We start from the raw sequence: 21,775 nt of genomic DNA on the forward strand, positions 1-21,775 counted from the left end.
TGGGTTTTTTTTTTTTTTTTTTTTTTTTTTTTGTTGTTGTTGTTTTTTCAGTTGCCCTAGAATGATATCCTTGTTGTTGTTGTTTGTTTAATTTGGAACTCAGGTTGCTCAGAATTTAATTGATCATATTCTTGAGTTCTGAGTAAATTTTCGTCATCATTCTGGGTAAGGTCTCCTGTCGTCAGTGTTGTTATCCTCTTCCCCCTCCTCCTTCTGTGATCCCTATTTGCATTTCCTTCTTCTACCCCGAGCACCCACTTTATAGTATTTAATATAGTTCTTAAACATGCTGGTATCTGTGTCAATTATCTGCTGATGTTTGTCTAGTATTTATTTTTTAGTTCTTTATTTTTTGATAAAACTTGCTCTGCATTTAGTGGCTACATAATTTTCACAGTATCATTTATGAAATGGGATTCTTCTTCACGGTGTGGACTGAGTGTTCCAAGTTCCGATTGCCTTGTCCTGTCCTGCAGCATTCTGTTCTTATTAATCTCACTTTATGCTTGACATTACTCTCTCTGGGACAAACAGGATAGTTTTGTTACATAAAATGTTTTCTTTTATTTTAAAGAACTGCTCCTCACAATAAGATGTTTCTTATGCAGAAAAAAAAAAAAACAACATTGATCAGTGTTTAAGTGCAGAGACTCTAGAATCTGACTACCTAGGTTTAAATCATAGTCTCACCATTTTTTGGCTTGTAATTTGGTGATACATTTTAACTTATCTGTCCCATTTCTTCTTTAAAATTGGAATAATAACAATAGAATTATTATGAAAATTTTATGAGTTGAAATCTATAAAGTGTTAACAATGTTGGTACATAGTAAAAGTCATATGTGCTTATTGTTATTTATTTCCAGGTTATCAATCATATCTCAGGATCCTCTCATGAAACAATAATTTAGTCACACCCAGTGTTAGAGTCTGTAAACAAGTCAAAATAACACCTGGCATTTTGCCAGGGGAATGTTAGAGTTCGTAAACAAGTCTGGATGGTGCCTGGCAAAATGCCAGAGGGAGTGGTTTGAGAAGTAACAAAAGTGAGCCATTAAGTGTGGAGATTCCTGATTGGTTGACTGATGTATCTAGTTTATGCTAATTAGATAAGCTGTGTGGAATGTATAAATACTGCTCCTGTCCTGCAATAAACGGCTCCCACTCCTGCTGTATAAACGTACACAAGTTGCTCCTCACCCCCTGATTATTCTGCTGCAGCCGGACTGCGGCAACCCAGTATAGAAGCTGGGCTCAACAGTAAACAATCTTATATAGTTTCAGACAGGCTAGTTGTGGTTATTAGGAGTCCTGTAATTACTTAACAGGAATTGGACACTTGGAAACATGGTGGAACCAACTGATTAAAAACAAGTCTGAACAAGATTCTAGTAGGGGAATGGAGCAATAAGTGTGGTAATGACTTGAAATAGAGACAATCCTGAGTGGATACTCAGGCTGCAAGAATGGGATGCTGGTATCAAATAATAACAGTAAAACCCAGTACTGGAGACATCATTGTACTCAATTTGGAAGAAAGACTGAGGCAGAACCTATAATGGATTCATGTGTGGTAACCCTGTTTTAAAGCAATAATCGGCACAAGATATAGCTCAGTGGTAGAGCACTTACCAAGCATGCATGAGGCCCTGAGTTCAATCCCTAGTGTCACAAAAATAACTAACTAAATAAATAAACAACAATCCCCATTTTAAAATTTGTTGTTTATTTTGGGGTATCCGAGATTGAATCAGGGGCACTTGACCACTGAGCCACATCCCCAGCCCTATTTTGTATTTTATTTAGAGACAGGGTTTCACTGAATTGCTTAGCACCTCACTTTTGCTGAGGTGGCTTTGAACTAGCAATCCTCCTGCCTCAGCAACCTGAGCCACTGGGATTACAGGAGTGTGCCACCACGCCTGGCTAACAATCCTCATATCTTTTAGAATTGAAAATTATCGGGGCTGGGGTTGTGGCTCGGTGGTAGCACACTTGTCTGGCATGTGTGAGGCACTGGGTTCAATCCTCTGCACCACATAAAAATAAATAAATGAAATAAAGGTATTGTGTCTACCTACAATTTAAAAATATTTTTAAAAAATTATCACTTATTTTACTTAACCTAAAACAATTAAAAATGCATGGCATGACTTTCAAAATTTAGCTGCATAAAAATCTTATTCACATCACTTTTCTGATACTTCTTAAAACAATTGAAGATACCCCAGGATGTTGAAAACAACTATGAGAATTATCTACTTTTACTTTGGAAAGGAGGTGATGAGAAGTATCAAAATAGAGTAGACAAAGGGGAATAAAGGGAGGGATAGGATTGGAAAAGACAATGGAATGAACTGACATAACTTTCTTATGTTCATATATGAATATATCACAGTTTGGGGCTGGGGATGTGGCTCAAGCGGTAGCGCGCTCTCCTGGCATGCGTGCGGCCCGGGTTCGAGCCTCAGCACCACATACAAACAAAGATGTTGTGTCCGCCAAAAACTAAAAAATAAATATTAAAAATTCTCTCTCTCTCTCTCTTTAAAAAAATATATCACAGTGAATTTCTATATCATGTACCCATAATACCCATAAGGCTCTAATTTAAAAAATTACTATAAGTAAAAAACAGAAAGATCAGTAGAGTAGAGGGAAAGGAACAGGAGAGGAAGGAGGGGAGAGGAAGAGGAAGTACTGGGAATTGAATAAGAACAAATTATATTCTATATTCAAATTATTTGTGTCAAAATAAATTCTTTATTTGGTGTCAAAATTAATTCTTTTATCATGTATTAAAAAGTTTTTAAAAGCCTTCCTCACGTATGGAAGTAAAAGCTTTGGGAATACTGTCAGTCATTTGAATTCAATTTTATATCTATTTCTAGAAGTATTTGCCAGACAGGGTCTCTTTCACATTGAAGTATTAAAACGAGCAAAGATCCTGGAATTCTTATTAGGGCTGAAGTATCCAATATATCCTGGTCTAGTTAAAAGAAGATGTTAATTCACCATACTTGAATCCATCTATTAACTTGCAGACCAAAACATATCTAAGCCCAGTATTTTAGGGTTTTTTGAATTCTAAAGTTTAAAGTGAGAGCTAGGAAAGAACGACCTTGAACTATTTTCTTTCTACTTCTTTCAATGCTGACTACCCTGTGTACCTCCATGGAAATGATAGTGGAAAGAGAAAAAGAACTCAACGAACAAGAGATTGTTTTGGAACTAACAGTTCAAAAACAGATTAAATTACTAACGTGAAGAATGTGTTTCTACCCTGCAAAAATTACAAAACACAGTTACATTAGTAATCACAATGGCACTGTCTTACTCTACCACTCAAATAAAGCACCACTATTTTGGTACTGAGACTGAAGAGAAATGCCTCTCAGCTGGCTTTCTGGAAGTGTATAATGTAATGAGTGACTCACAAAACATGCCCATAGTAAACATAGCCACTGTTGTGTAGGATTGCTTTTTTAAAACACCCACTAAAGCTGGATATAAGGGCACATACCTGTAATCCCAGCTACCTGGGAGGCTGAGACAGGAGGATCCCAAGTTTGAGGCCAGCCTGGGCAACTTAGGGAGACCCTGTCTCAAATAAATAAAAAGGGCTGGGGATGTAGCACCATGGTGGAGCATTTGCCTAGCATGTGTGAGACTTCGGTTCAATCTCCAGTAAAACACACACACACACACACACACACACACACACACACACACCTTTACTATACTACACTGACATAACAAAGCACAGAAATTCAGTAAAAATAATTCCATAGAGGCCATCATGGAGCCATTCAAGTGTGTTGCTACCTGTTTATCTGGCTTAAATCAGGAAGATACATTTAAATAAAAATATTTCCCAAGCTTTGATACTCTGTCTTCTTATGAGTAGGTTAGAAAAATGAAGGCATTTTTTAAGGAATTCCCATAGCCATCAAACATTAAGGATTGTCAGTAGAATGGATGAATGATGTATCTTCATATGTATGAGCATTAATAAATTTTAAATCATTTTAAAGTGCTACTGAATACTGATCATTACTGAAGCTGAGTGATGGTTATATGAGGTTCTATTTACTTTTGTGTGAGTTTAAAATTTCCTGTCAGAAAAAAGTTTTGTAGAGGGTTACAGAATTGATGGTAGATTTTAAGCATGTTCCCAACCAATGGATACTAGAAGTAAAGCCACTATTGTGGTAGAGGCCTGCTATAAGTGATCACCTTAGGGTTTTTTTGTACTCAAAATCATTTAGAAAAACTGCTGCACAGTATTGGTGCTAATGTGGAAGGTGTGTACTGCATGGAGATTGCAATATGATCCATTAGAAACTGTTTCTATTAATTTTTAATCTTAAAATAAGAAAAAAAATGTTTAAGTAATATCAAATATAAAAAAAAAGTAACTGGTTTCCTCACTCTATTTGTCAAGGAAGGATGTGTCTTTACAATGAATAAGAAAGCAAGTGACTTTCAAAAGAAGCATGCCATAGAAAGAGCATTTGAAAACAGATGTTTGGAAATGTTTTCATCATCTTGTGATTTTGTTACTGAAAACTGTGTCAACTGTTTGCCCAATTAGAAAGAAAATAGTAACAGGATATTTTTTTTTAAATATTTTTTTAGTTGTTGATTGAGTTTATTGTCTTTATTTTTATGTGGTGCTGAGAATCGAACCCAGTGCCTCATGCAGGCTAGGCGAGCACACTACCACTGAGCCACAATCCCAGCCCCATAACAGGACATTTTTAAATGCCTAAAACAGTCTATTCCAATAGCTTGAACTCATTTATGAAAAATATTTTAGTTTGCAAGAGCCACCAAATGATGTTAGGGAGAGTGGAAATTTAATAAGCCAAATTTCAACAAAAACCTTTGCAAATTGTGTAGTGAGAAAATTGAGTAGCACAATTTACTGAGCACTGTCAATGGCATTCTTTGTCCATTTAGATCTAAGAATCTTTGTAAGGTATCATTGTCGGCTATGACATCTGTTCAAGTCAATTGTCAGTTTAAACTGAACTCAGTGTTCCAGAATGTTAAACCACTATTTATAGATTAATGAGACATATTCAATTACTTTGTTCACACTAAAATATTAATAATAGCATGTTTCAAATAAGAGATAAATTTTATATACTATCAAATAAAAGAAAATATTTTAAAATATTATCTCATATTTCTCATTCTTTTTAACATTCTATTTTGCATTGTTTACAGTGCATTTAGTATACTAGGACAGAAGCACATGAGTATAATGTTAATTTTGTAAACATCAGGGCTAGGGTTGTGGCTCAGCGATAGAGCTCTCACCTAGCATGTGAGAGGCCCTGGGTTCAATCCTCAGCACTACATAAAAATAAATAAATAAAGGTATTGTGCCCAACTAAAAAATAAATATAAAAAATGTTGTAAACATCAGTGTGTTGTACATCTTAATACATTTTACTGTGATTATACTCAGCAAGTCTCCTCAAATTTTAATGTATATACAAATCATCCTGGGATCTTGTTAAAGTACAGTTTCTATTCCAGCAGTTGTAGAGCAGGACCTGAGATTCTGCATTTCCAACCAGCTCCCAAATTATCCTGATACTGCTTGTCCTCAGATCACATTTTAGGCAGCAAGGGTGTGGTGGAGGAGGTGAGTCCACTGAGTTTTACTTAATAGGGTCAAACAATACAAAATGTTTGGAGGTGATTGGGGAATTCATTAACTACACTGTGGGGGGCCATTGTGCTGAATGACTGTCATTTTCCTTCCCATGATTGGAAGAGGCTCTGTCAGTCACTTTCGTAGTGACCTGGTCACTTTCATAGTGGCCTAGACACTGCCCCATCCTCCAAGTAGCAGAATGTGTCTTCATGCATAGGCATGGCTTCCCGCAGCCCCAGGGGTTGAATTACCTTACCTGTCCTTGTAACCCTGCCCCTCTTGACCTTTTCTAGATGGAACTTTCTAAAGAATGAGTGTCCCCCACAATAAAAGTTCACTTCTGAACGTGCTAGCTTTCTCTCGCCTGCCTCTCGTGACTTTCCTTGCTCTCCCATTTGGGAAGCTTGAGCGAAGGAGCTGTCCTGAAGCTTGATTTAAAGGTAAAATGTGTGTCTGTGTTTTATTTGATATCCCAGGAAATTCATCAGAGCAACCTTCAGCTGGTCAGCAGCAGAACTACACTTCTTTCTTATCCTTCTTAACCACTGCTTCTGTCAGTGGAGTTTTTGGTTGATACCGAGCTATAATCACTGCAATTTTACTCCTTCAGATCTCTATGGTTATTAATTAGGTGAGCTGTGATAGGATCAACATTTTCTTGTATAAACTGATGTGACCATTAAGGGTTCATGCTTGAGCATGTTGCTGCTGCTTCCTCCCAAGACTGATATTAAATGAGATAAGACCTGTAAAGTACTTTGTGGAGTACTCAATCAAGTACAGATATTATTGCTGGAGGTGACTACCTATGGACTGAGCCAAGATTTATTAATTTTGGGTCTTCCTGAACACTGAGACAAATAGGTCATCAAAACCCTATGTCCTGATGAATATCTAAAATTATTTAAACCTGAAAGATATTTTAAAATGGCCGAAACCACTTCAGCTATTACGAACAACCACATAATGACAACAATACACACACATGCAAATTCAGTAAACACCTATATACCACATGGCTTTAAGAAATATAATTTTTTTTTGTATCCTCCCAGGTAAACTAGATGCAGAATAAATCCCGAGGAACTTGCTCTATGGAATTATTTATACTATTCACCAATAAGGAATTGGAAACATCTACTGAAAATGACAAATTTGTTTTTTAAAATGTTGGCATGTAGGCTTTTTTCCCTAGAAATAATTATCTGAGCCATTTCTTCACTGACCACTTCTACCTTATAATTATCATCTGCATATAGGACAATTCTTATGTTAGTATTTCTTCTTCTTCTTCTCCCTCTCCTTCTTACTTTTGGTACTGAGAATAGAACTCAGGGCTTCAGACATGCTAAGAAAGTGCTCTGCCATGGAACTACACCCTCAATCCTTTTTATTTTTTATTTTGAGGCAGGGTGTTGCTAAATTGCCCAGGCTGGCCTCTAACACGTGATCCTCCCGCTGGGTTTATAGTTGTGTACCTCTGTGTCTGGCTAGCTTCCCTTAATTAATTAATTAATTAATTAATTTTACTGGGGATTGATCCCAGGGGACACAGAGCCACATCTACAGCCCTTTTTTATGTTTTATTTTGAGACAGGCTTTTGATAAATTGCTTAGGGACTCCCTAAATTGCTGAAGCTGGCCTCGAACTTTCGATCTTCTTGCCTCTGCCTCCGAAGTTGCTGGGATTACAGGTGTGCCCTAGAGTACCTGGCCTGGTTTCCCTTCTTTAAAAAAATGTTTTAAAGTTTAAGAATTTTTGAAGATGTCAATTAGAATTAAAAACCATCTATAAACTTTCAAATACCAGTTAGCTCATTTGGTTTCAATATTGCAACCCTCAGAGTGCAGTATTGTGGTATTCCTTTTTGATGTTTGAAAGAGTTTCACATAATATATACAATATCAATGAATCTAGATGGAACCCAGAACTAGGTTACTTTTCATGTTTGTAAGCAAAATAGTCCAATGTTATTAAACATTTTTAACCTTAAATATCATAACATGGGCCTCTTTCTCTAGATACACACTTGCATGTCTATGTCTTCTTTTATGTGAACCTTTGTTTCTTTTGGAACTGCACAAATTTCTCCCTGATTTTATCTTTTTCCAAAGGATAGGTAGTCTCATTATTCACTATGCTTCCTATCTCCCTTTGTAACCCTTTTTATCTTTTATTGAGCTTTTAAAAACATCCAGCATAACACTTGGCAAAAAGGATTTGTTAAATAAACATGTCAAAAGTTTGAATAAAATGCTAAAGTTGGATTATTTTTTAATCTGTAAATTATTCATGAGTTTATCTTATTTTTTTCCTTTGAAATAAAGTAGATCAATTCAAGGAGTACCAGATCAGGAACACATAAATAGCAAATTTCATTGTGGAACAATGAAAATAATGCAGGGTATGGCTGCTTGGTTCAAAGCAATGGAGTGAACAAGGAAAATCTTTCCCAATTTAAGGAGATTGAATTAAGGACATTGAATTACTTACCTACTTATTGATGTAGGAAAATGCCATGCCATACATGGTGGCACACACCTGTAACAGCGACTTGGGAGGCTGAGGCAGGAGGATTGCAAGTTCAAGACAGCCTCAGCAACTTAGGGGGCCCTAAGCACTTATGAGACCCTGTGTCAAAATTAAAAATTAAAAAGGACTGTGGATGTGGCCCAGTGGTTAAATGCCCCTGGGTTCAATCCCTAGTACAAAAAAAGGCTAAGTATTGCTTTTAGAGATATAAATAGACACACTATCTGTATTCACTATAAGGAAATTCTGTAAGGAAATTCAAAGAAAAAAGGACATTATAACTTATATTTCCCTTCCTTGGCTTCTGAGATTTAGGCTTGATGGGGAGGAAAAGTCAGGCTGAATTGTTTGTGTTTATACAGATCCTGATCCATGTGCCCTCTGACTCCTCAAATGATGGAGTGGGTAGAAGCAAGCACATGCATTGTGCCAGGGTGTGCACAAATACTGTCACATGTAAGGCAAGGAGCAGAGTAACAGGGAGAGCAAGTCACAAGTTTTTAAGATTCTAAATTGATGTTTTGTTTTTATCAGGGCCCTAGAAAACCAGAGCCATTTGAAGTCATGACCCTTAACCACTACCTCTCTCACATACTAAGGGGAAAAGTCAGATGCCCATTGCAGTCAACCAATCAGATTCCCTTTTGAATGCTCCCTGCCTCCACTCTAGCCACCCTGGGAGACTTCTTTGCTGTGGATGAAGCTGAGAAAGACCCTTGATATAAGATCATGTTTCCATCAGCTTTCTATTCACAGTCCCAAATGTGAACCTCCCAGGGTTTATCACAAAGCTTAGTAGGTGTTCAATAAATATATACAAGAATGGATGAATGACCCAATGTTGCTTTGGACAAAGTGCAGCTTTCACACGCTGCATAACTACACTCAGTACTGACCCTGAAAATTGGAAAAAGCCATACAACTGATGCTGTAAGAAAATGTTTCTTGTTTATACTGCTGCATCTTGATCTTTGGCTGATCTAAGCACAAAGAGAGCTCTTTCATTTCTCAGAAAGGAGGTTTATGGTGTGTGGGAGAGCTATGAACAATGAGCTCAATTGATAGACTGGAGATGCTCTCAGCTTCTGAGAGCCTGGAAACTCCATCTATAGATCTGTCCCAGAGGGCAGAGCCAAATAAGGGCAGATGGAAAACACAGCTTTCTTGGGAACTGGCTTTCAGCTCCTCTAAGGCAAAAATACTTTCATTCTGTAGCACCCTGAATCAATTCTCCAAAATATGGTGCTGTGCCCTTGTTTGCCAGTGTCTAAAAATAAGTCCTTGTCATATTTTTATTCTTTTTGTCTTAAAGTCATTCAACCAGACTCGCTTGCAGAATATTAATTGTGGTGAAGTAGAAATCAGATTACTTTGAAACTACTTTTGAACGGAGCTCCTTAACTACTGACTGACTTGTTGCCTCCAGCTAAAGCCTCCATTCTCACCCATCATGCTCTTTGCTAGCTTCAACTATGGGGCAGCGAGTCTACAGCAATTTTAAGATATCTTTCCTTAGGCTGGTCATCAGTCTGCTGCCCAAATGTGCCAAATTTTAACCTAGGGTTGTGACGGGGCTTTAATGCTATGTCAGGTGGACTAGTGGGCTAAGCCATCCAGGGAAGTGGGTGTCACTAATTTATTTAAATGGTGCCCTGCCACAACCTGTTTACATTTACATTGCCCTTGACTTATCTGCTCTGCCCTGTAAACATTATACCCAGCCCACACTTGCAGTGCCAGCTACTTGGGAGGCTGCTTGAGCCTGGGGAGTTCAAGGTTGGCCTGGGCAAGATAGCTAAAGGCCCATCTCTTTAAAAAAGCTTCAAACCTTTCATCTAGTACTTTCCAGACAAAACTAAGTATTATCATGTATGAAGCACCACACTATCATTATTGAAGTGGCCAAACAATTTAAAGTAAAGGTAATAATTTAATCCTATACACACCTGTCTCGACCCCTCGCCAGCCAGGGAAACACGACACAGGATTCTTCTTTCAACAGTTTATTCAGGCCTTGAGTCATGTATCATCTTCTAGCGCCCGCGCCCGACACACCCAAGCACAGCTTAATAAAGCCCCCCACATCCCAATCCCAAGCCGCCACGTGGATCTCTTTCATAGGGTGGTAAGGGATTGCGCGCCAACTCTCCATAAAAGGAGTTGTTTATCACAGGCCACAGTGGAAGCCGGCGCCATCTTCTAATGGCGGCCACGGTCTATAAGAATGGCTTACCACACACACCAGGGGCTAGAGCACCACTAGGACAGTGAAGAGGTAACCTATTTGAATTAGCAGAACGCTCACACCCAACTTCAAAGATAGAAGAAACCTTTAAATAGGTGATGAATTGGTACCAAGACCTGGAGTTCTAGCCCAAGCTCTGCAAGTGTACTTATTTTTTAAAAAATAAACAACAGAAATTTATTATTTCTGGAGGCTGGGAAATCCAAATCAAAGTGCTGGCAGAGGCATACCCAGTGTCTGCTTGGGGCCCACTATTCAAGGATGCCGTCTCCATGGTGATAGGAGAGATGGAAGGGCCAGGCAGCTCTGGAAGCTTCACAGGACATTAATCCCGTTGGAGAGGGTGGAGCCCCACAAACTCTACCTCTTACTACCAACACCTGGGGGTGAGAATTCCTGCATGTGAATATTGGAGTTATGCATTTGCAGTAGATTCATACATCCTCTGATACACCAAATTCTTTGAGGACCAGAGCAGCCAATGTGCCTTCACAGGCTCTGCCTCTCTGCTTCACTCTTTGTGGTCCCTTCTGGACAGGGTGGTAACGGTCACTGGTGCCTTCCAGAGTGTACCTGGTTTGCAACTGGGCAGCCAACTTTACTGGGCACACATGCCCATTAGCCATGTCAGGAGCCTGTCAGAGGGGCTAGCACAGGACATGGGGCCCAGACTGCAGACAGGGGCAGCTAGGCTGCACAGTGGGGCACTCACTGGATTTTTTGGGGAAAATTTCTTTGCCTCTATTTCTTAGTGTCTCCAGCTATAAAAATGGAAGTGATCTATTTATCTACTATTTATTTCAGAGAAGTAGTTTGAGAATGACTTAGGTAACCTGAAAAATAAACTTCTTCAACAAGATACAATTCTTAAGTTTCTATCATGAGATCAAACAGAACAATTCACTCAAAGGACACAATGTTTGAGAACATTCTTAATTTTATTTTCTTTAATTTTATAAAATACATTTTGTAAGATAAGTTTCTAAAAGTTTATTCTTTATGTGTGTTAAAATTGAAATACTATATCAGAAATGAAGGAAACACTTTCAGTTGATTAACTCTCTTTGTGTGTGTACATGTGTGTATGTATGCATGTGCGGTTTTCAGGGGAGGGTTGGTTACTTATTATGTTATTAAATCAAAATAAAACACAAGGTACAGATTACTTCACTTCCCTTGATCTTGATTGGTTTCTCATAAAACTTTTTCCCTCTCCTTCCTCTATGCAGCCTGGAAGCTTATCTTGTATACTGGTATGAAAACAAGTATCAAGTGTCTTTTTGTAAAGATTTTGTATCTCCTTAAACACTGCTGAGACCACTTTTGGGGAAAAGAGCAAGTAACTCTCTACAACAAAAGAGCTACAGTAGAAAATGTCCTTTCAATAACAACCAATCAGATAAGTTTATCTACCCAAAGTTAACAAAAACAGGAAAAGACTGGGAACTACTCAGGTTTAAACTCTTTCTGTCTGTCCTTTTCCATGGAAGCTTACTAACTGAATAGCTGACAGCTGGTACATTCTATTATGTGATCTATACCAGAAGAAAATAACCTCTACCTTAAACCTAAACCTAACTTTTAACACACCAAGAAAACACTGCTAAGTAAATCATCTCCCATTAGCTAGAAAGAACGATCAAACAGGTTATTCAAATTGAGGTTCAAATTCATCAGATCTGTTTCTGCAATCAGCAGAATATTTATAGAAAATTCCAACAGATTCAAGCACCTAGCTAATTGTAAATATCATTTGTTATGCTTACTCTTCAACTTTCCTCTTTCTAAAAGAATTATAATCCAAAAATCATTCTCTAGCCCTTTCTGATACAACCCCAAACAAGCAATAAACAAACTGGAAACTGTGAAATGTGCATCAATCTGAAACAAATCAAGATCTTCAAATCACCTACTAAGACTGAATGGATAAAACCCCATGAAAAGAGCACCATTGTGAAGATATGACAGAGGCCAGAGTACACAACTAATTAACAGAAAAAAGACATGCTATCCAAAAAGTTATCTATCCTGTGTCTACCAAAGGGCCATCTTGAGTTACACCGTTAGCCAACAGTAACTGCTGCTCCTTAGACCAGTCTGTTTTTCATCATAAGCTAGTTTCTTTCTATTCTCAGCTCCTTGGAAACCACAGGGTTGTCATGGTAGCTGTTATCAAGGAGAAGGGAGTGAGAAGATGCTGACAACACTCTGTTTCTCTTCCTAACGAGGTGTAAGGCCAGATGCCCTCTTTGTCTACACAGACACTATGCGCTCCCTTATGCTATAAGTAAGGTTGGCTGAGTTAGGGCTTCAAGAGTTCATCACCATCAGGGTCAGTGCTCTCTTTCTAAGGGTGAAAGATCCTTGCTTTGACCCCCTTCTCCCAGATGCAACAGGCAGATTTGGGAAAATGCTCTTAATGTTTTGCTGTTTTTTTCTTCTATCTTCAGTGGTAATAGGGATACAGGAATGATTTTCCTGTTTTGTACACCAAGGAGAATATATTTGGCTCCTCTAAATGGCAAGGGGACCAAGGACATTCCTTCTCTCTACCTGAGCATCTTTCTTTCCACTTTGTTTCTATCAGTGGAAGTGCCCTTTGAGAAGAAAGCACTGACTGGTCCTCAGGAGTTATATGGAAATTGGATTCGAGCCTCCATTCCTTGTGACTTGCAGTTGGGGAGTCACCTTCTCGGGCATTTCCCATTTCTCACAGGAACCAGCTGTGAAGAAAAATGACTAAAAGAGGTCCATGAGAGGGAGAGTCCACAGAGAGACATTAATCACTGCAAGACCCTTCTTTCTTGTTACACTCATCAAGTAAGAAGAGGGCCAGTCAGTGGCAAAGGCAGAGTTAAGATGGGAGACGCAGCATTGTTGGCTGTGTGGTTAGAGCCTTGCTATTAGACAAAGGGGGATTTTTATGGAACATCAGAACTTGGTGCCTCGGCCCATGAGTTTAAGGACAGCGAAGTTGTAAGTGGCAGCAATCATGAAGGTGAGCTGTAGGGAACAGGAAAAAATATGAGTGACAGTAGACAAGGAAGCTCTCCCTCCTCAAATCCTTTTGGGAGTGAGGAAGGGGAGAAATGAAATCATAACTAATAAAGGGGAAAATCCTGCTCTTCATAAGATAGCACATCCCAGGCTTCTCTCTACATGCTGATTAGAAATCCTCCCTGAGACATTTCCTTTCAATGGCCCACTACTGGAGAGTTGAATCAATAAGGACTTATGTCAAAACTATGCTTGACCTAGCATTGAGTTTTCCTCAAGGAAGTGAACAATGCATGGCTTTTGCCACATCCATACATCAGCGTGACTTGCAGTCATAGGCTGTTTGGTGTAGACATAGCCTTCCCCTGCTGATTGCTCTATTTTACTAAGTGAGAAATTAGTTGACTTTGTATGAAAGCCTCAGCAATAGGAGGAGGATTCTATGATCTCATTCTTTTCTGTTCATTGTTTATTCAATGACTTCAGGTAAATTGATTTACCCCTTAATATCTTAGGTTTTTAATCTTCATAGTGAATGAAGCAAACTTCATTTAACACTGCACTGTAACACTATGGGAAAGACCTGGAACATAGAATTGCAATTCTAATAATATTAGGAGGTCCTTCCAGTATTTCCCTGAGAGTAAGCAGATCCACTGGAGAGTTTCAAAATGGACTCATATTTATAGTACATAGAATCCTAAGCTATAGCAAATCATGTTAGCAATTTTCAGTGTTCTTGTCACCAATCAGACTCAGCTGTGTTGAGAATTAACTATAATTTTCACTGCAATGCACTTGGCAATATTACATGATTCATAAATGCTCTAAATTATCAGTCATGACTAATCTCTTACCTTCTCTTTTCTCAATGCTACTTTCCTTCTTCCCATCTAATTCCTGAAGTATTTCTGCCTTGCCAACCCAAAGAAGAAATATATAGCCCTATACCTTACTATATCTTCCTAGTAGATTCTCTCCAGCATTTCATATTTGAAAGGAGTCATTTTCTTGTCTTTTAGCATAATCATACCCAAGCTATCTCAGGACCATTTGTTTGAAAAATCATTCAAAAACTACTTACCAGGGAAACCAGTGTGGCTGCAGCCCCCACAAATGCAGCAATAAACAGGTGGAAGGTCATTTGGAACTGTAGAAAAATCCAAGAGGAAAAACTATTTCTTGTAGCAGCAAAAAATATGCTCCACTATTAATTACAAACGCAGTTTTTCAAACATGTTGATATCGTCCTTATGTGTTAATTCTGCATTTCTAATTACTATTTTCACTTCTCTAAATGTAGACCTCCCAATCTGTAATGTATACCATAGTACCCAGAACACAAAAGACTCATAAAATAATGATAGTGCTACCAAAGAATCAACTTATTCCCTATAGTTATGCCCATAATCTCAAAGTTTAAAGTCAATACTTTGCCTTCAAAGAAATAGTTTACAAGCCAGGCATAGTGGCACATACCCATAATCCCAGCAACTTAGTGAGGCCTTTTCTCAAAATTAAAAAAAATAAATAAAATAAAGAGGGCTGGGGATATAGCTCAGTGGTAAAGTATCCCTGGGTTCAATCCCCAGTACCAAAAAAGAAAAAGAAATAGTTTACTGCCTTCCTCTCCAGGATTTACTTTTATTCCCCTGCCTCATTTGTGTATAATATCTATTCTCAATAGTACATTTTTCAAATGTACTTATTTTACCTCTCATTAGAGATTAAGAAGTTCCAAATTGAAAGTGTTTTATAGAAACCATGTGTGTCTCTGCACACAGCCCATTCTTTTGATGAGGTTTTTAACTAAAACAATCTAAATTTTCATTTGGGGAATTCTGCTATTAAGCTCTATATTTACCTAAAGCTACACATTTCTTTTTTAGGGGAGAAAATTTTGGGAATTTGTTTTCACCACCCATGCTCATTGGCTCAAGCATACTTAGGCAATATTTTGTAGAGGGACAATCTGTTAACTCCAAATCCAACAAAGAGAAATTTGAGTCTTGAAAATTGAAGGCCACAGATAGAAATTTCTATGGTATTTGCCATTCTATTGCAAAATAGACCAAATGGACCACTTACCTCAGCTGTTTTGCAGATGGACAGAAGGTTGGAGCCACAAACTTTGCCTGGGAAAGCATTCCATGGGAGAACACCTAAGGAAGATGCACAAATCAACCATGGTAAGTTTCATGGAATATGGGGCCACATTGAAGAGTTTCCCCTAGAGCCTTCTCTAATTATCCTGGTTGTAAAGTTGCATGTTGCCAACAATCAGGGTCCTCTTTTCTAGAGACTTACAAAAAAATCAAAGGTGGTACTCAATAGTTACGAAATCTTCTGTTTGTTATTGAAATGTGCTGCTTTGGGGTTAGGAACAGCAGTCCATCAGAATAGAGCAAGCAGTATGAATAGCCAAGAAAACTCCCACCACTTCCAAGTACCCTTCCCAGGGAAGAAACATCTCTGGTTTCAGTGGGAAGGGATTAACAATCTAAGACCCAAGTGTTCATCATATTATATTTCTCTCATAATCACCACCCCTTTACCCTATGAAAAGAAATAAATATGTCACTTCTATAGTTGGTAGGGGAGCTAAGACACCCATACCCTAACTTACCATACATTCTGGCATCAGCACAGAGGCTGCCTATACTGGCAGAAGTCTTGCTGGGGAAGGCAATAGACTGGCAGGTGGTCCATGTATTGAAGTAAATGTACACAGGCACAGCTGAGCAGGCAAACACCAGGAGCCACACAACGGTCAGGGCATAGGTGATGCCCACAAACTAAAACAATTGACATGGGGTGGTTAGAAACCAGCATCAGCCTGCAGATGTTGAAATACAAACTGGGAGACCCTGGAGTGGCATAAGCCAATGAAACCAGATTCCAGAGATCTCCCCCAAATGAAATTAGTGAACAGGGCATCTCTGCCATGTATCACTGGCAGTATTTACTAGAGAACCGGCCCCAAGTATGAGGGATGGTAGGGGGAATGGGTGGGGGTTGGAGTGAGGAGGATCCCTGGGTTAGAGAGGCTTCAGGGAAATTTTTGGGCAAATAAGGTGTAAAGAAATCAAAACAGATCTTGAAAGAAAGTCGTGCCATTTTGTGCCTTAGGCTGAGCTTAGAAAATGTTCCTTGTCACAAGATTTTTGTTCCCTAGTCATTGAGCAAAGCCAATAGGAAATTTAAATTTTAGATATAAAAACCCTTCTAAGCTAACTGCTGGCCACAAAAAGAGATCGCCACAACCTGCACATATTTAGCCCCCCCAATTTTTTTGTGATGTTAAAGATAGAACCCAGAGCCTTGCACTTATAGGCAAACACTCTACCTCTGAGCCATAACCCAGCCCAGCCCCTGAAAGATCAACTGAAAACCCATGTATGTCTTACTAGAAGCATGGATAGCCCTCGGGCAGAGACAAAACATTAAATATGCAAGTCAACTCTAATTCAGTCTGGGACCCCCAACAGTGTAAGATCCCAGAATATTATGCATTCCACCTCGAAGTCAATTATTTAATTTCTATGATCCACTCTCCCTCTCAGATCAGATGTCTAAGACTCAATCCCATGAGCATTTTACACTCTTGTACAGTCAGATCCACTCTTGTGGTCCCTGCTAAGAAGGGAGTAAAGAGATACCAACAGATGGCTTAGAAATGGTCTGATTATACAAAGCATCCCAGAAAACTCATGTTTTTCATTTCAAGATGAAATTTTCTAGGGAATCTGTGAAGTGAGGCTAAGCCGGCCAGGCACCACGTTCTTCCTGACCTCTCGTTCGGCTGTGGCCATCGCTTCCTCACTCAAAAGCCAGGTCCTGAGACAGGACCTTGTCTTGGGTGGGGATGAGGCCACAGACTCACGCCCAATTTTCCCCCACCCCTTGTTATTGTCACAAAATCCTGAGGATGATCACCTTGTCGGGATGTCCTAGCCATTTTCCCAAACAATGACACACCCGCTCCAAAGAATGAGCTTGATGTTGGCCTCTGGAACCCCTCCCCTTCTGGCCCCCTGTTACCGTTGCACTCAGGCCCTTGCCGCAGATGGTGGTCTTGTAGTCGCCAAAGATCTGCCTCACTGCGCCGGTGGTGTAGAAGCCCTCAGCCAGCAGGAGGGCTCCATAAAGGAAGAAGAAAGAGGCAGTTCCATAGATGACATACTGGAAGGCATGGATCCTGCATTGAGACCAGACATTCATATTCATTGAGGATCCAGATCTTTTCTCACACAAGTGAGGTACACATGTAAATGGGCACATTAACAAGGATAGAGGTTCTTCAGAGGAATCGCTAATCAGTGTTCCAGGGTTTCACCTTATCTTTATTGAAGGAAATGAAGACAGAGAAGGTGGCCAGAAGCACAGGCTCCTCCACCCACCCCTGCTTACCCTGCAACCTAGAGAACAAAGGCCCTTCCCTTCTTGCCTGATCCTTCAGAGATGCTACCTCACAGGAAGGAGGAGCTAGGTAAAAAGGGAAAGATGAAAGAACAGTAACCTAACTGCTCTGGGAGCAAGAGGAACTCAGTACTAAGCCTGAGCAGATGCAAGCAGTGTATCAAATCAAGAAGTGACCCCACTCTATCTAGTCATTGTGCCTCCCTTGGGTTCTCCATATCTACCATTGTGGAGGCAACTCAAGCAATATTAACCATATCCAGCAGGAATAGAACATGGATGAGGAAATGAGGAGTGGGTAGGATGGAATGGCAGGCAGACAGACCACCCTCTCTATGAATCTGGTACTCTCCCCTCATTTAGGGCTTCTGATGTGGTATAAGTGGAATATGAACACAGAGAGAATACTCAAGAATCCTGCCTCACTCCACTCCTTTTCCCTATAGTCACAAAGGTACTGATGAGTTCTATAGCTTCAGGATGGAGAGAAGGAAAAAGACATGAATTTCTGTTGAAGGATAGGTACTTACACATTGATGAGATACTCATAGTCCTGGTAGTTTTTGGAGAAATAAGTCTCAATTAGCTTTTCTGTGCCAGTGAGTGCTTCATGTCCACAGCCACAGAACAGTGCTACCCCAAAGAAACACAATCCAGTGGCCACCAGGGAAGCAAATGGGGCCCCTACCAGACATCTTGCACAGCACTCTAACAAACCTGGGGAAGAAAAGGGGGAAAGAGTCAGGCATGCACATTAGGTAGCTCATTCCCTCATGCCACTTTGCTGTACCTGGCAGCTCCTAGGCTCCCAAATATGGATAAAGTGATCACTCTGGAGTCTAAAATCAGGAGAATCTAGAATTTGGGGCTTTGGAAATGTAAGATTGATATAAAATCCTTATTTTGTTTCATTCTTGAAAATAAATCCTTACCTTTAATTCCCAGAACTTATGGTATTTTAAAAACAGTTCAGTAATTCAAGTAGCAAGGCAAAGAGATTATGGAATCAGTCCCTCTTTTTATGTTGTTCCAGTCTGTTTGTTTCAGTCATTCATCAATTATTTATGGAATGCTTACTCTGTGCCCAGTATTGTGCTGGGTATTTTATGGGATATGAAGACAGAAAAGATAGAGACTCTACCAGATGGGAGCACTTAGTTCACTGAGGAAGAATTAACTAGGTACACGTAATATTCTCAACTAACAATTCCAGCAGCCAAGTAAATGATTATAGAGGGTAAATGTGCTTGGTGTTCAGAAGAGATGAGTAAAAACCAGAGATATTGGTATTATAAGACAGGATTTGGGCTTAAAGAGAATTCCAGGTGGAAAAATCATTGGAAATTTCATGTCCCGGATGTTGCTGAATATTGAGAATAATTTTTGCAAGAGACGCTTAATTCTTCTTGGTCTAGATATGTGAGAAAGATTCCAAAGAAAAAAGGAAACTGGTATAGGACAAGAAATGATAATAGGAAGATTACTATTACAAAAATAAAAATGCAGGCTTAGGGCTAGGGTTGCGGTTGGGGTTGTGGCTCAGTGGTAGAACACTTGTCTAGCATGTGTAAGGCACTGGGTTCAATCCTCAGCCACACATAAAAATAAATAAATAAAATAAATGTATCACATTCATCTATAACTAAAAAATATTTTTTAAAAAAATATAGGCTTAGTGGGGCTGGGGTTGTGGCTCAGTGGTAGAGCACTTGCCTAGTATGTGCGAGGCACTGGGTTTGATCCTCCACACCACATAAAAATGAATAAATAAAATAAAGGCATAAAAATGTTGTATCTGTTAGAAAATTTTTTTTAAAATGTAGGCTTAGTGATTTGGGGGTAGTTCGAATGGCTGTTTTGCCCCCCAGCCCATACTGCAGCTTGGCAAACATCCCTTACCCATTGTTCTACACTGAAATTTTGTCAATATGCCTCAAAGGAAGTTTATAAAAAGTCATCAAAGCATAAAACATATTTCTGGCATGAGGGAAATACACTAGGACTTGGGACACACAGGTATCTCAAAATGCTAAGAGTCCCCAAGATTCTCAGATCTGATACACCAGCCCCATGCCAGTGTTGCTGAGAAATGAGAAAGGCATACAAGTCACAGGCTCTGGAAGCAGCTATGTCCCAAGTACTAATCCCATTTTCTAAGGTGTCATATGCAATGACGTATGTCAAATGCCAAATAGATGACTGACTAGATGGGTAAATGGATGGTTCCCTCTGGCTTCTTGGCCAGATCCCTAAAAGGTGGAAAAATGAAAATGTTAAGTTCCACAAACAAAAATTCTTAATTTATACATGTATGTGTACATATACTTGTATAAACATGTATATATACACACACACAAACTTTCTATATGCATGTATGTGTACATATACACATTATATATTTTATATGTAATTTATACACATATAAATTAAATATATGCATTTCTCTATTCATACTAACTTATAGATCTATTCATATAGTATGCATACACACAAATAATCAGCAAATGTGCTGAGAATGTGCTATTTTGGATGAATAGAATGAAAATTAATTCTATTAATGTCTTAGGTTTGGATTTTCATGTTCAAGCATTCTGCCAAGACAAGTTCACTTATCTATATCATGATACCAGGGGAAATGGGAATCCTTTGCCTGCTTCTCTTAATAATACTGCAGCTTCTTTTTATCCTTGAGTGCTTGAACACTTCGTGATCTGCATGGCTAAACTGCATCAATGTGAACATATTTTCAAGGACCAAATTTTCTCTATGATGGGAAAGTTGAGATAGAGGCATGTCTTTATTCCCAGAGCCACAAAATGAGTAAGAGCTATTACCCACTATCTCCTGAAATTACAGCCCTTCCCTGAACTTCAAAGAGTTTCTTCTCCAAAGATCCTTATGTATCATGTTAGAGAGGAGGCTTGGAAGCCCAAGCCAAGTGAAATACATAGCAAACATTTGTAGCAGAATTGAGTTTCTTTCCTTTTCTATGAACTGAAGCTCTGCAGCCAGAAAACTTGGCCTCCATAAGAAACAGTTTGTAGCTGTGCTAATGTGAGTGGAAGCTGTTTACTCAGCATGAACTCTGCAAGTATGCTTGATAAGAATACTTCATCTGTGCTGGCCTGTGGAGTGTTTGTACACACACGTGCACACACGCACATGTTCACAAATGGGCACATGCACACGTATATGCTAGAGACGAAAATACAACAGCTGAAACTAATCACTGTTCTCAGGAGGCATTCCAGAAATTGATCCTCCTTTCTTTTTCTCAATAAAATATTAGATGTATCCTGTAAGTCAAGAACGGATACTTGGAAGTCAACAGTACTATTATTTTCCTTCTCTGCCTTTCTTATTCCTCCCCAGTCTCAAACTTGTTGACTCTTCTAGTAAAGAAGGTATCTGAAGACAGGGGGTTGGGGGAGGGGAAGGTCAGTGACCCCAGTGTTCCCTCTCTCCCCAGCACAGGGTCAGGGCTTGGACAGAGCCCTCCATAGCTCCCCTAGACAAAGAAGCCTTGTTTTTCCTAAGATCTCAGGAGCCTCATTGGTATTCTGCAAGGGCCTGCAGGCCTAGGGTGGGGAAGGGGTTAGACCCAGAAAACAATGGCAGGACTGTTTGTTTAGCCCAGGGTAAGGAGGGTAATCCACCCTAGCAAGTGGCCATCCTGGGCCCACTCACTCACCCCTGACTTTTCACCATGGGAAGGGCTAAGTGGTGGTACAGGTATGATTAGAGATGGAGGAACTTGAACTCTTGCTAGGCAAACAGATAATTTCACTCTAAGTTTTAGCTGATGTCCCTTCTTAACAACACACTAAGGATGGTTTTTCATCTCATCACATTAAGACAAGGGGGAGAAATGAATGACAGTAGAGGGGGTAGAGAGAGAAGAGGGGAGGGGAGG

The 21,775-nt window shown here is 39.4% G+C and overlaps 1 protein-coding gene across 2 annotated transcripts in view; it reads right to left on the reverse strand.

The window, feature by feature from the left end:
* Positions 1–11,365: 11,365 nt before the first annotated feature.
* Positions 11,366–21,775, reverse strand: part of Plp1 (proteolipid protein 1) — a 16,741-nt gene continuing 6,331 nt past the window's right edge. Inside the window, exons 2-7 of one of the 2 annotated variants that reach the window (XM_015497944.2) lie at positions 18,393–18,579; positions 17,485–17,641; positions 16,070–16,238; positions 15,532–15,605; positions 14,528–14,593; positions 11,366–13,449 (exon numbers count right to left, since the gene is read on the reverse strand). In XM_015497944.2, coding sequence (XP_015353430.1) covers positions 13,378–13,449; positions 14,528–14,593; positions 15,532–15,605; positions 16,070–16,238; positions 17,485–17,641; positions 18,393–18,579 — 725 coding nt within the window. In that variant the 3' untranslated portion in view covers positions 11,366–13,377. Of the gene's footprint in view, positions 13,450–14,527; positions 14,594–15,531; positions 15,606–16,069; positions 16,239–17,379; positions 17,642–18,392; positions 18,580–21,775 lie in introns of both variants that reach the window. The other variant, XM_048796945.1, reaches the window with a different exon arrangement.

The sequence above is a fragment of the Marmota marmota genome, unplaced genomic scaffold, assembly GCF_001458135.2.
Source record: "Marmota marmota marmota unplaced genomic scaffold, marMar, whole genome shotgun sequence".
Taxonomy (NCBI): Eukaryota; Metazoa; Chordata; class Mammalia; order Rodentia; family Sciuridae; genus Marmota; species Marmota marmota.